Source organism: Amblyomma americanum, chromosome 5, assembly GCF_052857255.1.
Source record: "Amblyomma americanum isolate KBUSLIRL-KWMA chromosome 5, ASM5285725v1, whole genome shotgun sequence".
Lineage (NCBI taxonomy): Eukaryota > Metazoa > Arthropoda > Arachnida > Ixodida > Ixodidae > Amblyomma > Amblyomma americanum.
The window spans coordinates 163,791,762-163,806,562 of record NC_135501.1 but is presented as its reverse complement, the minus strand read 5'-3'; the positions used below and the strand labels follow the sequence as shown (position 1 = coordinate 163,806,562).

The following is a 14,801-nucleotide window of genomic DNA, read 5'->3' as shown; positions in this document are numbered from 1 at the left end:
GACGACAGCAAAACAAACTTAATCCTTACATTCTCCTCAACGGCTCCCAGAGTAAGTAACATACTAAGCCGTCATTTTAATATAATCAGACAGAGTAATAAGTTGTCACTAATATTCAAGGAACCGCCCAGAGTGGTGTACCGCCGGGACAAGAACCTGAGAGACTTGCTTGTCAATGCGAAAACAAAGAAGAACTCTACCCAGGGTGGGTGCCACCCATGTGGAAAACCTCGGTGCAAAGTCTGTCCGCACATTTTAGACACCAAACTGGCAAAATCCAAGTTCGACAACTTTGTGTTTCACATAAGCGAAGACCTCGACTGCGACTCAAGCAATGTGATTTACAAACTTCATTGTGAGGTGTGTGGACAAGAGTATATTGGTCAGACCAAGACATCATTTCGCTTCCGCTTTAATAACCACAAAGCTCACGTGTCATCATTACCCAGCTTACCCCTTTCCAAGCACCTGCGTTTGCCACTCCACAGTTTCGAAAACATCCGCGTCATCCTTCTCCAGTCCGGGTTCCCTAGCACCTATTACAGGGAACAAAGGGAGTCATACCTCATTCACAAGTTTCGCACGTTCTCCCATGGCATGAACGCTACTCCTGGGAGGCTCTCCTGCTTGAGGGAGGCAACGTAGAAAATTTCACCCGTCATAGGATCTGGACAACATTATAAATCAAAATACGCCGGATGTTGTTCTCGACAACTTCAACCACGCTCTAAATGGCTGGGAATGTAGCTGTTTATTTTATTGTATATTGTTTATTTTGTCAGTAATCTCCTTTGTTCAACTTACAGCCAGCTTCCGTGTTCTATCTGGAATAAACACCTATATTCTAACTCTATCACCTAGCCTACTGGGACCACGCGGCTGCCCCGCGGGCCGCAAACCTTTCACGGTTTCCGCACACATGTATTATTATTATTTTCTTTCTTCTTTTTTTAACTACCGTGCGATACATTTCTTGAATTCTGTGCTATGTCTTCCGCGCCCAATTCATTCTCATTAACCATTTGGTATTTGGTTGGCGCCCCATTCTATTCATATATATATTTTTATTATTTTTTATTTTTTGTGTGTGTTAATATTTTCTTCTTTCAAAGTTCTCTTGTGCTACTAATTTTTTCTCTTTTTCCTTTTCGTTTTCTCTCCCAAATTCCTCTCTGCCTTCTCATTACGCACTCGGGCTTCGCTATATATTTGTTGTCTTTTTTCCCCCACGGCTGCCACTTCTTCACGGGAAGCGCACTGCCGGACTCTAGTTGAAACGGCCTAGTTTATTTATGGGAAGAAGTGCGCCAGGATGCCTGGTAGACAAAGCCCGACGGAAGGGCCTACCGAAGAAAAGAAGCAAAGATACGCATGCGACACCACTGCAGGTTGCCGCTGCGGCGCGCAACAAGTGTCTCTCGTGCGCGTCCCCAGCAAGCGTCTCAGGAAACCTGATACGGGCCGGCGGCGCGGACTCGGCGGCGTCTTGCGGGAGTGTCGTAGAGAAGGGGGGGACTGCGGCCTCCCGGTGCGCCGAGAGCCGGTTTTAACGCTCCTTTCCCTTTTCTATCGCTGTTCAAACTCGTTGTCTTTTCTACTCCTTTACTATTTCCACCTCCCCGTTTTGCTCTGTGTTTTTTCTGTGTTTAATTTGGCCACTGCCCCTGTGAGAGCTGCTGCGCGGTCCATTATACGGCCCCTTGCCCTCACTTTCAAGTTTGCTTTGAGGGCGGAGTTTATACATCCTCGCCCGCTTTGTGTCCTTATATTGACAAGACTGTTTCATTGTAAGCCTGCCCTGACGAAGGGAATACCATTCCCGAAACTGTTGGCACAATAAACCTTTAAAACGAACAGTCGCGTTTGTCGTAATACTGTACTTACACATATATATATATATATATATATATATATATATATATATATATATATATATATATATATATATATATATATATATATATATATACTTATGAAGGGAGCGAACACCGAAACCCAACCCAGCTCCCTTCACAAGTTTGTCAAACGAGCCCCTCATTTACTTTACCTTGTCTGCTAATATATATATATATATATATATATATATATATATATATATATATATATATATATATATATATATATATATATATATATGCGTGTGTGTGTGGCAAAACTTAATTTTGTACGCCATTAGCATAGCCTGCTCACCCAACCTGTCAGCAGATGCGGAGACTGCAGGCGGTCGCAGCGAGAGAGGTGCCGTCTGAGATAAGCAAGGGAGAAATGAGATACGGCAGTCACCCAGATATTTCTGTTGGCCGGCTAAACACTACTGCAGGGAGGTGTCTGCGCTCGGCTATAGACTACGAACGCTGTCAGTAGTAAGGCTCGGTCTTCGAAATTGAATTCGGTCTTCGAATTTTGAAAGGTGGTCGAAATATCCGGAGATCTTTACTACAGCATCCCTCATAGCCGGAGTCGCTTTGGGACGTTAAACCAACATAAACCATGGAGCAAACTTGAATTGAATTGGCTGCTTGGGAAAGGAAATGGCGCAGTATCTGTCTCACATATCGGTGGACGCCTGAACCGCGCCTTAAGGGAAGGGATAAAGGAGGGAGTGAAAGAAGAAAGGAAGAGAGGTGCCGTAGTGGAGGGCTCCGGAATAATTTCGACCACCTGGGTATGTTTAACGTGCACTGGCATTGAACAGCACACGGGCGCCTTAGCGTTTCGCCTCCATCGAAACGCAGCATTATTGCGACTGAAGGAAGGGTGAGAAGGAGATTGCACAGGCCTGTTCACTGGCTCGAGCTGAGCCACAATCACTGCCACGTGGAGAGAGAGAAAGAGATGAGAGAGGAAACATTGAAAGAAGAGAACGCGTCGCAACAGCCGCGTCCGCCGAAGCGACGACGTCGGCTTTAGCAACAGATAACCCAGTAGAAGGAAACGCTCGCAATTGGCAAGAGCCCCCAGATCACAGCACCGAATGGCCAGGTCACCCCACCTACACTCAGTTCTAGTTAAAAGGTGCTGTCTAGGGAGTACAATTAACTTATGTAAGTCTCTCTTTTGCTTTGTTTTTAGAGATTAGCCTGCACATTGGATGCTTAACAAGTTAACAACTTCGCGCTATAGTTCCTCAAAACAGGAAACATGTGAGACTCTAGAAAGTATAATTTTCCTCTTTGTCGCTCAACTTTCTGGTCATGCTCTGAAAGGTCAGTGGGTTCGGCCAGTAACAGCCTCATGAAGGGGGCTGACCCGGCTCTGGACGCCCGGTAAGCAGCGCTGCAGAGACAATTCCGCAAAATGTGGCTGGTATGCACGTGCATGCAGGTGGCCTTCCACCAGCGCCACTTCGCTTACTTCAACCACCGGCTCCTCTACTCCACCGTGGAGAGGCTCAAGATGGACGGCTGCGTCGCCATTCACAGGGTCGCGCAGAAGCCTCCGCTGGGATTCATGGTAACCGCATGCGAGGAAGATTTCTTAGCACATTAGTATTAAAAAGTAAAGACTGCGTTTCCTAATTATATCATTGATACGAAGAAAAATAGAAAGGGAATGTGGCGCTGTGAAGGAATTGAGGAATCGAGATTTTTCAAGGTTTCTTGTTGGGGACCAAATACACGATCTTGGTGGATAACGCGACTTCTCGTGACATGTAACTTACCATGTAAACTGTCCTCCGTCTTCTTCTATACGTGTTTTCATATAATATAAAAGCGTAATATAGTATCAGAAGTCCTAACGAGCACAGCTTCTGACCTAGACATTATTAGTAGAATGCACTATGGACCCCCTTAATGGCGTCGGCCGATTCTCATGACCCTGCTAGAGTGGAAAAACAAGGAGTGGTATAGATGAAGGGGGATAATCCCTTCCATCTATGGTGGGGGATAAACCCCTCTCTCCATTGTGGCGCCGCTCCCTGCATTGTCACGCTAGCAGGGCCATGAGAATCGGCCGACGCCATTGGCTGGATGGAGTTTCTTTGACGGGAAAAGCCACTACGTTCTTGGGTTGTATCGAACTATATTGAACCATGAGTGAGCCATTTGGCCTAGCCACAGTATGAAGGAGATGACTGGATGACACACTGCCAATCTCCACAGGTCTTGTGGCTGTGGCGATGGGTGGTGGTGGGGGAGCGGGGTGGCGTACTATGTCATTGTGCATCCACTCGCCGCATAATAGGTTGGTCCGATTGCGTTTGTCAACTGAAGTGAAATGTTTTGGACAGTGGAGCTCAAAGCCGAGCCTACTTACCTGCTGTATTAACACCTAATGGAAGGGCCACCTACTAGGAACTATGTTTTGGGGTGGTGTATGAAAGGGGTCACTCAAGGCGAACTACTGGCTGTGTTACAATATTACAAAAGTTCGTCTCTCATGCCACATTTGAATATTACCAAGTGCTTGTTAGAAATTTTTTCTTTTCTGCACTTTAATAATGAAAATCCTCATAGGAGTCGATAGCACACCAGACACGTTGTCAGACACGGTCCTGGCATCTCACTTGAGCGTAGTGCACCTTGAGTTGTCGCGACCCAGTCTTTGCCAAAAGTAATCAGGCTAGACGGTCTGCTTCTAAGTCGTATATTGAAGCTGTTTTGCCAGCCCTCAAGCTCTAAAGTTTTGTATGGTAAGATGTCACGGATCCCCGGAGAACACTGGGGACGAAAGAATGGACTAGGCGACAGATGTACTCACACAAACGCACATTTAATACACCCTACGTGGCAGAAACACTAGCACACAAAACTAACACAAAACACAAAGGCTACCTATACACAGGACCCGGGAACACTAATACCAGCGTCTACTACTAGCGCTTTACTACTAGCGTTCGGCGTTCGTGCTCACAGTTCGGTGCTAATGCAGCGTTGCATGGGTCCAGTAGCCGGCGTCGATGTGGCGTTAGAAGTGCTCAGGCTGGCGTCGCTGGCAGCGTCGTTGGCGGCGTCCAAGTGCCCGTGGAGGTGATGCCGGTGTTGGCGTTGGGGGCACCAGCCGGATGGGTGGCAACAGCGCTGGAGGCACCCCTGGCCGTAGCAGGTGGTTGCGTCATCCACTGACACCCCTGAATGGGCACAGGAACGGCAGGAAGTCCACGGTGCGCCGCCGTAGAACTCGAGATCACCGGATCAGTAGCCGACGTTGCTTTTCCATCCGAGGCGTTCCTGACCCGCCGGAACCTCCGCTTATCTGTTCTTCCCTCCGTACTTCGCTCTCCCTAGCGCTTTTTATAACCTTGGCGTTGGTACACGTCATCCTTGTCGTCGTTCTCTTCTACTTCTTCTCTTCTCCACCAATCATCTCTTCCCACCTCACCGAATGCTTCTTCATCTTCCTTATTCTTCGGTTAATACACGTCGTCCTTATCGCCATCCTCGTCGTTTTCTTCAAACCTCTTTCGTTCATTCTTCTATTTCTATCTCCCTATTATATGTGACACAAGGAGAACCCTTGTCCTCACCTTCCGAGAACTTTTGTATGTTTAGGGAAGCCGTAAGGGCTCTGCTATTCGAATGAGAAGGAAACCATGCCGCCCGGTTACTTCTGGCAAAGGCTGTGCATGCACATTGCTTGGAAGATATGGGGCCTCAACTTCACTGCTTTCTAGCTCTGTCCTTTTCACGTGTTTGGAGCTATAAGGCACTACCTGCAGCAGCGTGCTATCTGTGTTTTCTTGCGCTCTTTAAGAACGCTACCTCACGCCAGTCATGATTTGAACCGTAGAAACTGTTATAAGTCACCATTACGTGATTCACTTTCTTCTGACTCCTATTTCGGCGCCATTTTTGATTGAACAGCTTTGCTCCCTTTTCGCAGTTGTCTCCCATGGAGGACCCCCAGCCGATGGCACTGGCGAATGAGCCCACCATCGTGTACAACCCAGTGAGTGACGATTATTTAAAAGGTCAACGGTTGCCAAGAGCTGTTACAGTTTAGGAGTATCAGCAGCGCAAAAAAAGTGGACAACGAATGGAGAGCAGCCAAAAACGAGCCACGCACTTTCAACAACTTCTGTTATGAACAATTCACAAATAAGTGCTGTCCGAGTCAGGAGTTATCGTCTACGCATGCGCAAATGGGCCAGATCTTTGCCTGCGAGGCTGATGGAGGCCATACTGAGGCTACAGTGGTACAGTAGGCATGCAAAAAATGTACAAAGCAATTGAAAGAGAACTTTTTTATAATATGCAATGCAACAGAACACGGAATGTACCGAATAGTGCAGGGATTGTTACAGCGTGATCGTTTTGTAGCGGAGGTGAAAAATAGTATCCTTGAGAAATGCTAGCAAAGGCAAGTTATACCCGTCACACTAGCAAATTTAATGTCATTCGTTTCGAATGGCATTCGCACCTAATGCGATGAAACTGCTGCTACACGGGAACATTTATAGTCATTAGGTTCGAATGACATTCGATATCGAATGAGTTCACGAAACTCACACGCATTCGATGTCGAACCGAATGTGTACTCTGGACGTGCACCATACGCGCAGCAGAAACAAGCGACGCGAAAAAATCGTGTGCGCACTATCAAAGTTAGAAATTGTATTTATTTGGTTCTGCTAAAAAATGTTAATTGTAGCTGTTGTGGATAGTTGTTACTCTCTGTCCCAGCAGCAGCCAACGGCAGCAGCCGACCGTGAAGCAGGGCCTTTCCCGCGACCGCCGATCATTTTGGGTTGTGTGTTTCTTGCTGGTTGGCGTTACATGTTCGTTTAGCTCGGAAGTACTTAAAGATGTCACTGAGCACTGCACCTTTCAGAAGTCATTTCCACGCTCCACGCACCGCCGCGCGCCGCCGTGTCAGCCATTTTGTTTGTTTACATTTTTCGGATTTGTCGTTGACTTTGTATTTGGCTTGGCTTTTGGTTGACGAATTGCCGCAGAATAGCCAGAAATAGTATTTTAAGCTTATAATATTGCACAGAAATGTTCTCACCCGCTTTTAAAACACTACACAAAAATTTGTAACATATTTTATGCGCGTTGATGTGTTTGAATTGTACTATGCTTTTTTTTCACTTATCGTCACTGCCATCAATTTTGAATGACATTATTTTTTACCGTGTAGCACCGAAAGAGACCAAATGACATTCAAGGCATCGAATGGCATTCGATTGGAATGACATTAAATTTGTTGGTGTGGCAGGGGTATTAGTGTGCTAAGCTACTTTTTGTCTTGTGTTACTAGACGGGTAACAATGAGGCCGCATAGCTGAGTCCCGAGGCTGGCGTTTGGTCCTTGGAGAAAATGTAGTGCACATTATTTTATGGTCGGCATTGAAAGCGGCTTTGTAAGCCTGATCATGCTAAAACTCCCATTTTCTCCCCCTCTCTCATGTGTGCAGCCGACACCATTCCTGCACATGCTACCCGGTGGCCGCATGGAGCCAGGGCTAAGGGTGTACGTCAGTGGACGGCCACACAGCGAAGCGAGCTCGTGAGCTACCTCTTCCTTGCGTTGCACGCATTTTGCATGCACACGTGCTTTGCAGGGGATCTTTCTTTAAACAAGCCCTAAACGAACAAGCGCTTCAGCAAGAGTCTTATGGTTCACTCTAATGACAAGAAAAGGACAAACAAACCAGGATCATCCCCGAGGCTCTTTTTATACGGTACTCTCTCTTGTACACATAGCAAAATTGCACTCGAAAACTAATTAAACTACATTACTAGTTATTTGCCCAAAATCGTGCAAATGTAATTTTATTGCATTACAAATTGCTGCTTAGAAAAAATAATGACATCACGGCTATACTTTCGAAAAGAAATGCAATTGATTTTAGATTACTTTCTATTTGTCATACACCATAAGAAGTATATTGGTCGTAGTGGCGCCCCTACAGTCAACGCAACTAAACAACGCACTAACTATTTAAAGCAAAATGTAAATATTGCTTGTCCGTTAAGTTGTGCGCCTCGCCGCTCAACTCACACAGCCTCAGTACCTCGCTCCCAAGAAAATGGAGTAAAATAAGCCCGGATTATCTCTCAAAAAGCAATCCGCACATCCTTTGGTTCCCGAAAAACTCTGCCCCAGCCAACTTTCCACCTCTCCAGTTTATTCCTTACAACTAAGGCCATTAAAAAAATAACGCAATGTGAGCGACAAAAAGAATAGAGAAGCACTGCCAAACACTCGTCACTTTAACTGCGCTCAGACAAAAACGAGCAGTCAATCCGGTGCCTTGATGCTCAGAGCTGGCTACACCGCTTGAAGCCTATGAAGCGGATTATTTATTGGCTTGGCTATCCACCTTGACTATCCACCTTATTGCCTTGGCGGTACTATCCACCTCGTCACAGTTTCCTTTAGAAGGTGTTCGGGCCATGCGCGTGTCCACATCGCCCACCGCGCATCGAACGACGAGCACCACAGGACATACCGCTATGCCGTTGGCCGACGTTACCCAGAGAGCTCCTCTTCGTATGCTTCTGAGACATCTAGAAGTCCAAAATCCCTCCTCTGCCCATGTGCCGGCCCAAGCACATCCTTTCACATTGCTACTTGGGAGATGCTCCCGACACATGCACTCCTGCCGTTACATTGGCCTATAGGCTTGTCGCTTATCGTCCATGCTTTCGGCGCGTCCGACTCAGCAAAAAAAAAAAAAAGAGCTACGCTAGGCCAACACAAATAGCAGCTGTCCATTTTATGAATACTAATTCCTAAAATAGATATATACTTACATTCGCTGCTAAATTTTGAAATTCACTACACTTCTAAATTCCTTGCTCAAAAAAGTAACGCATTATGTTACAAAATACCAGAGAATGTCAATAAATCACTGTAATTTCGTTACAGTTGTAATGATTTCTATGTCTGCTTACTTGCGACAATTTGATAGAGCCGACATTGTCAGGTAAATCGCCTTTTTGTTGCTGCGTTAGAGTAGGCCATACAATTCTTACAAAACGTGCTTGTTTTGGGACAGGATGTTCAAAAGCAACTAGGCTCCTGAATGGAAGCCTTAATGTGAGAGCACCAGTTCGGTCCTGTAAGAGAAAACTGTGTAGCTGAAGCAAGGGTAGTCTCTCGAGAGGGCATGGGTTGCCTTATTTTTAGTCTCCCGCTGTTCAACGGCTTTCTTGTGGGCACCTATAGTTACCACTATCAGTAAGTCACGCATCTGCACAGACAAGACACGACAGCTTGAAAGGCACAGGCAACAAAGGTCATTGAACAACATGGTAATAGACAAGGAGCAAAGCGCACGTAACTTTGTATCTTCCTTTCGTCACTTCCCTTATCTTGTGTTCTTAGTGCAAACAACTGCCACACCATTTGCCCAGTCCTTCGTCTAGTTTGGAAAAACAAGCCGGCAGATAGCACCGATGTGACGCCGCACTGATTAATTAAAACATTCAGCTAAGTAATTCTAAACATTAATAAGTAATATGCTAAGTAATAAGCTAAGTCATACTGCCGCACTTGTTCAGACTGAACGCATACCTTGAACTTGCACCCTAACCCTCCATCTTACATTTCGCATTAACAATCCTATAGTTCCAAATTATTAACCGATCTGTAGAAAATAAGTCTTCGTCGTCGTCGGCGTTGTGAACGAAAAATCGGACGGTGTAGGGTGGCCCAGATGGATACCCTATACACGCAGGGTGGCCACCCTAAAGCCAACTTTGGGGCACAAGAATCTGCTCGGCTTCGCGCAACCCACCATAGTTGAAAAATGGGCCCGTGACCTTGTCACGTCATCTTAGGACACGTGACCTTGTGACAACATAACAAAATGCCCACCATGCCAGGTGGTTCAGATAAATGATTGGTCGCGAGAGGTTGCTCGAGAAGGGTGACCTGTATCTCACAAGCTCCAACGAGGGCAGCACCTGCCATCGCAGGGCGGTGGCGAATCGCATAAGCGCTGCAACACAGCGCCAACAGTGGTGTATGAGGAGTGGTATGAGTTATCTATGAATGTAATGTAGAGAATGACCAATTCCGCGTATATGGGCATTAACCCATGAACGCTATCACGTCACACCCTTAAGGCGGAGGTTAACTGTTCCCTCAAGTTTTTGATCCCAGACCTTGGCATGCGCATGCTACTGGAAGTTCAAGACTCGGAGTGCGCAAGAGTTCTTGCAGAGGCACTGAGCCTCACTGGCAGCGTATCCGCAGCAGTTGCATGGTATGTATTCTGACATAGCCTTGGTGCCGCTGCTCGCGATTCGTTTCTGCTTTCAAGCTAGTTTGGTCCAGCGTTGGTCGGGCTCCCTAATGTCGATGCTTCATTGAGGCGTCCTCATCCGGGACACCTTAGGACGGAGATGGAACTGGGTGGTACTTGTGGCACAAACCTGAAGACTACCAATGTGTCCCAGCTACCGCTGAAGACTACCAATGACCTTCTGGCGACCACAAATGCCATTCTGCCTCTCCACATGCTTTCATATGTCTGCACTGAATCATCTTTCTTCGCTTGGCGTTGCTGTCTGTGGAGTTTCTCTGTGCCTCTCAGCGTCTTCAGACAACTTTTTCATTCTTGGGCAACAACCACCTTGCCTAGACGAGTGTTTTTGCAGACGAGTCTGCTAAAACAAGTGAACAGGCCCGGTGAATAGACCAGGTGAATAGACCAGGTGAATAGAAGTTCTGGCGTTCAGAAAATTTGTCAGCCATATGAATCTGGATAGCAAATTCCGAGGGAGACAAATTTTACCTTGGGCAAGTCCGCCTTGGACAGGAGTGAACATTCCTTTCCTCCACCGAGGTTTTTTAGCGAAGTTGGAGAGAGACACTTAAGCCCCACTTTGAGGGTATGACGTGATAGCGTTTATGAGTTAATGGGCTAATGCCCATATATGCAGAGTTGGTCATTCTCAAGTTTACATTCACAACTTCCTGGGAGTCCTATGTCATTCCTTGCGCTGTGGGATGCACCACATCCCTGCGATGGGAAGTGCTTCCATCGGTGGGGCTTGTGCGACCCAAGTTGCTCCTCCTGAGCAACCTCTCGTGATTAACCATTAACTTAACTGCCACTTGTCAGGGTGGCCAGTTAGCTGTCAATCCGCTGGACAGGTTGTGATGACGGCACAAGGACACGTGACCTAGGTGACCCACTTAGGTCACGTTACTTCCATAGGTTGCTTCTCCGGAACATTTTTAGACCATGGTGCGTTGCACGAGGCCGAGAAGAATCTTGTACCCCAGTTTTGCGTAAGGATGGCAACCTCGGGTGGACAAGGTGGCCAACTGGGCCACCCTACCCCACCGTATTTTTCGCTCACAACGGCGACGACGCCGGATTTTATGCACAACGGTAGTCTTAACGTTATAACGTTAAAACTTAGCCGATATGTTTAGAATAGGGTGACGCTATCGGGAAGGTGCATAGGGTAGTAGGTGGGCGCCAGTGCGCAGGCGCAGGCCAATAAACACCCTTTCCTCCGGTCATTGTCCTGTACCTGAACACTGGCACCCACAATTCCCCTATGTCCATAACCGGTAGCGTCAACCTATTCTAAAAAGTATATAGTTAGACTCCCACGTTCCCGCCTTGCTCTCTTTTGTAGGAAGCCAAATTCTCTTTTTGTAAATATTTTCTTGGTCTAGGAATTTTTTTTTAAAACTGAGTTGTTGCGGTGCAGGTTTTTCTTCAACTTCCAGTGCGGAGGCCACGGATCGGACATCGCATTCCACTTCAGCCCTCGTTTCCGCCACAATGACATGGTGCGCAACAGCTTCCAGGATGGGAACTGGGGCACCGAAGAGCGCAAGAGCCACGGATTTCCCTTTGCCCCGGGCGTGCACTTTGACCTGCTCATTCGGGTACTCTCAACCCCTTTCTAATAGTTTTCCTGTCTACATTTCTCCAAATAATTTTTTTTCGTTCTCCCCCTTTATTTTCTCTTCATTCATTCGCATAAAGCCAGTTTTTGAACTTTACTTCAGTTTATAATAGCTTTTATCTTTCCTAATTTTGTAGCGATAGCTACATTACGGTAGCATTTCGAGACTTCAGCGTGGCGGCGCTGCCACGGTTACGTGGTTGGTCACGTGGTGCGGAGCAGCTGCCGGTGGCGCGGTGCCGTGGCTGGTCACGTGGTTTGTCACGCGGCCAGCCACGTGGCTGTTGCGGGCGGCAGGGCGCGCCGGCTAAACCGAGCTGCAACAGCTGTGCGTATGCGCCGTGTCAAGTGGGACGGAGATCAAGTAGCAATGCCCAGCGAAACGGAGCGGCGAAAGACTGACGTTGTAATTCAACTAAGAAAGTTCCACTCGGCCAGCTGTAGCTATCACGTCACTCCAGGTTTAACCAGAGCTAAACCAAAGCCAATTTTGTTATAGTGTGATCAGCCTTTTTTGTCATTAGTGCATGTATTATGTTTATTGTATCGAGATACATGAACTTGTGTAGGGCTTCCCTGCAGGCGGTTTTCATGCGTTTTTATTGCTACTCTTTCTATTTTCGATTTGAAGCTTGAAAATCTTGATATTTGCACAGCCTGAATTGACATCATACCCAACAATTCTGAAAAAAAGGCATTTTCGAACGGGAAAAAGTTTATGAGCGCAATACTTTCATATATTGTGAGATTTCTGGACGACAATAAATATATCCGCAGGTCTTCCGTCGGCAGACTTGCATTTTAGCTATCAACAATTTTCCTAGCGTCAAAGGCATTCCCCGTTGGTTTTCCGATGCGAGCGATGGAAACGCCATAAAAGAAATATTTTGCTACATATCTGAAGAGTGGACCATTACCTTCAATATTTATAATCTAGTATATTACAGTTTTTCAATATTAAAAAGTTTTTGTCCAGGAATGTTGGACATGGCATTATGAGCGAATCTTACAGCTAAGAAAGATTTCTCATTTTAAAATAAATGTTTCCAGCTAGATGAGTGCATGCGCTTGCTTTTACATACGACAGAGTTGTAACTTCGTGGCTGACTATTCAACAACTTTTGTAGCGAAAGCTACATTGGCCACGAACTCGCAGTTTCGCCGTGCTCGCATTCCCACCTTGGTCGCACCGCACCACGTGACCAACCACGTGACTGGCCACGTGACCAAACCAGACCAACCTGGACTTGCAATCAAGATTAATCAACGCTAACCAAGCTATGCATTAGCTTTCGCTACGTATATCCTGGCATAGCCGAGCTAAGCCACTGCCAATTCTTTTCTCTCGTGTTAGAAGAGTAGAACCTTGATAATTCGAAGCCTCTCAGGAAATGTTCTTATGAAGCAGGTTTTAAAATTGTTTGCAAATAAAGTGCAACTGGAAATGCGACAATGACAGCGTGGAACACTGGAATCTCATGCGGACTTGCTGTGGTCACTATCTTTGCTGGTTATCCCTTCCATTACGGCGCGGTTCAGGTGTCCAACGATATATGAGACATATACTGCGCCATTCCCCCCCCCCTCCCCCCCCAAAAACGAAACTTGTGCAGCACTATACTCTAACCTCTGCAGGACATATTTTCGCATTATATTTGATTTAACTCAATGATTTTGCAAAGCTCGCCTGAAGGCTCGCCATTGACTTCACGAGGGCACGTAGAACACAGACAGTTAAACTTGTTACTAGTTAAAACACATTTGGGCGTGTTGTGGAGGTGTTAAACACCTTCATTAAACACTTTTGGAGGTGTTAGACACACCTCCCGCCGGTGCGCGCTTTTCGAATGGCGCGAAAAATGGCCTGAGTTGTGCCATAACGGCCAGGGTAATCGCGTTTCGAAATTCTATAACAGGCATGGCTTTTACTAACGGCCGGCTGCAAGTCTGTAATTCATAGCGGACGCCTATCGGTAATAGGCAAGAAGTTAACTATAAAATTTAGTTTACTACTTTACTATTTAACACGATTCGCCTGTTTTTTGACGTCCCCCAACACCTGTATTACTTTACCGAAAAAAGCTACTCTTTACCTCAAAAAGCCTGTTTTTGAGAATTAGTGGCAGGTTTCCCTGTCGCATCTGCTATAGATAACCCAGTCACTGGCACACTGGGCGTTCGATTTATGAAATGCAACTTATCTCCTAAATTTTTGAGACTGCCAATAATTTTTTAATGAATCGCGATTTATAATAAAATGCTCTCAAATTATCCATGCCTTACTGTATTCACACTTAATAAAATACCTTCGTCCAAAAATTCCGCATAGGACCTGTTTGTTTCAGAATTTCCTGCTTTTCAATCTGGAGGTCATCGTCAGTTTAGAACACTTCTTTTGTTGTGAAGGGCGCCTTGAGACTTTCGGGGGGTGCAGAACAGTGATCTTTCTGTCTCTCGTGCAGGTTCTGGACTCTTGTTTCGACGTGGCCGTCAATGGGCAGCACTACCTCCAGTTCCAGCACCGGCTACAGCCACTGCAGCGCGTCAGCCACTTCAGTGTGGAGGGCGACGTGATGCTGGCGTGCTGCAAGTTCCAGTACGGCCAGTAATGGGAGCCTTCATTCGACGGCCCATGGTTTCCCTGTCATGCATGAATAAACGCCTCGTCGCTAGTTACAATAGAGGCAGTGCAAAGGTTGAAAACTTGGCCGTTTTTCGTCGCCATAGTGTTAAGGAGCCCGTGTCGCAGAAAACTCAAATTGTTGGCAGTGACCAAAAAAAACCACAAAAAATCCCAAAGAAACACCCTAGATGACAGGTGCGTCACCTGGTTCACGTGACCTTGTGGCGTCGTCACAACCTGCCCACCGGATTGTGAGAAAACTGCCCACCGTGGCATGTGGAAGTTAAATTAATGATTGGTCGTTAGAGGTTGCTGGGAAACGCAACATGGTTCGCAAGTCACACCAGTGGCAGCACCTC

At 46.5% G+C, this 14,801-nt stretch overlaps 1 protein-coding gene across 1 annotated transcript; it reads left to right on the top strand.

The window, feature by feature from the left end:
* Positions 1 to 3,297: 3,297 nt before the first annotated feature.
* On the top strand, positions 3,298 to 14,522 carry LOC144134306 (galectin-5-like). The gene is made up of 5 exons (XM_077667248.1): positions 3,298 to 3,453; positions 5,824 to 5,889; positions 7,358 to 7,449; positions 11,619 to 11,799; positions 14,282 to 14,522. The coding sequence occupies exons 1-5, from the start codon at positions 3,298 to 3,300 to the stop codon at positions 14,426 to 14,428; spliced, it is 642 nt and encodes a 213-aa protein (XP_077523374.1). The 3' UTR covers positions 14,429 to 14,522.
* The last annotated feature ends 279 nt before the right edge of the window (positions 14,523 to 14,801 follow it).

Excerpts from the sequence above, each read along its gene's own strand:
- LOC144134306 (XM_077667248.1), top strand. The coding sequence starts at position 3,298 with ATGTGGCTGGTATGCACGTGCATGCAGGTGGCCTTCCACCAGCGCCAC. Across the intron at positions 5,890-7,357 it reads CCACCATCGTGTACAACCCA|CCGACACCATTCCTGCACAT; the intron begins GTGAGTGACGAT and ends TCATGTGTGCAG. Across the intron at positions 7,450-11,618 it reads CCACACAGCGAAGCGAGCTC|GTTTTTCTTCAACTTCCAGT; the intron begins GTGAGCTACCTC and ends GTTGCGGTGCAG.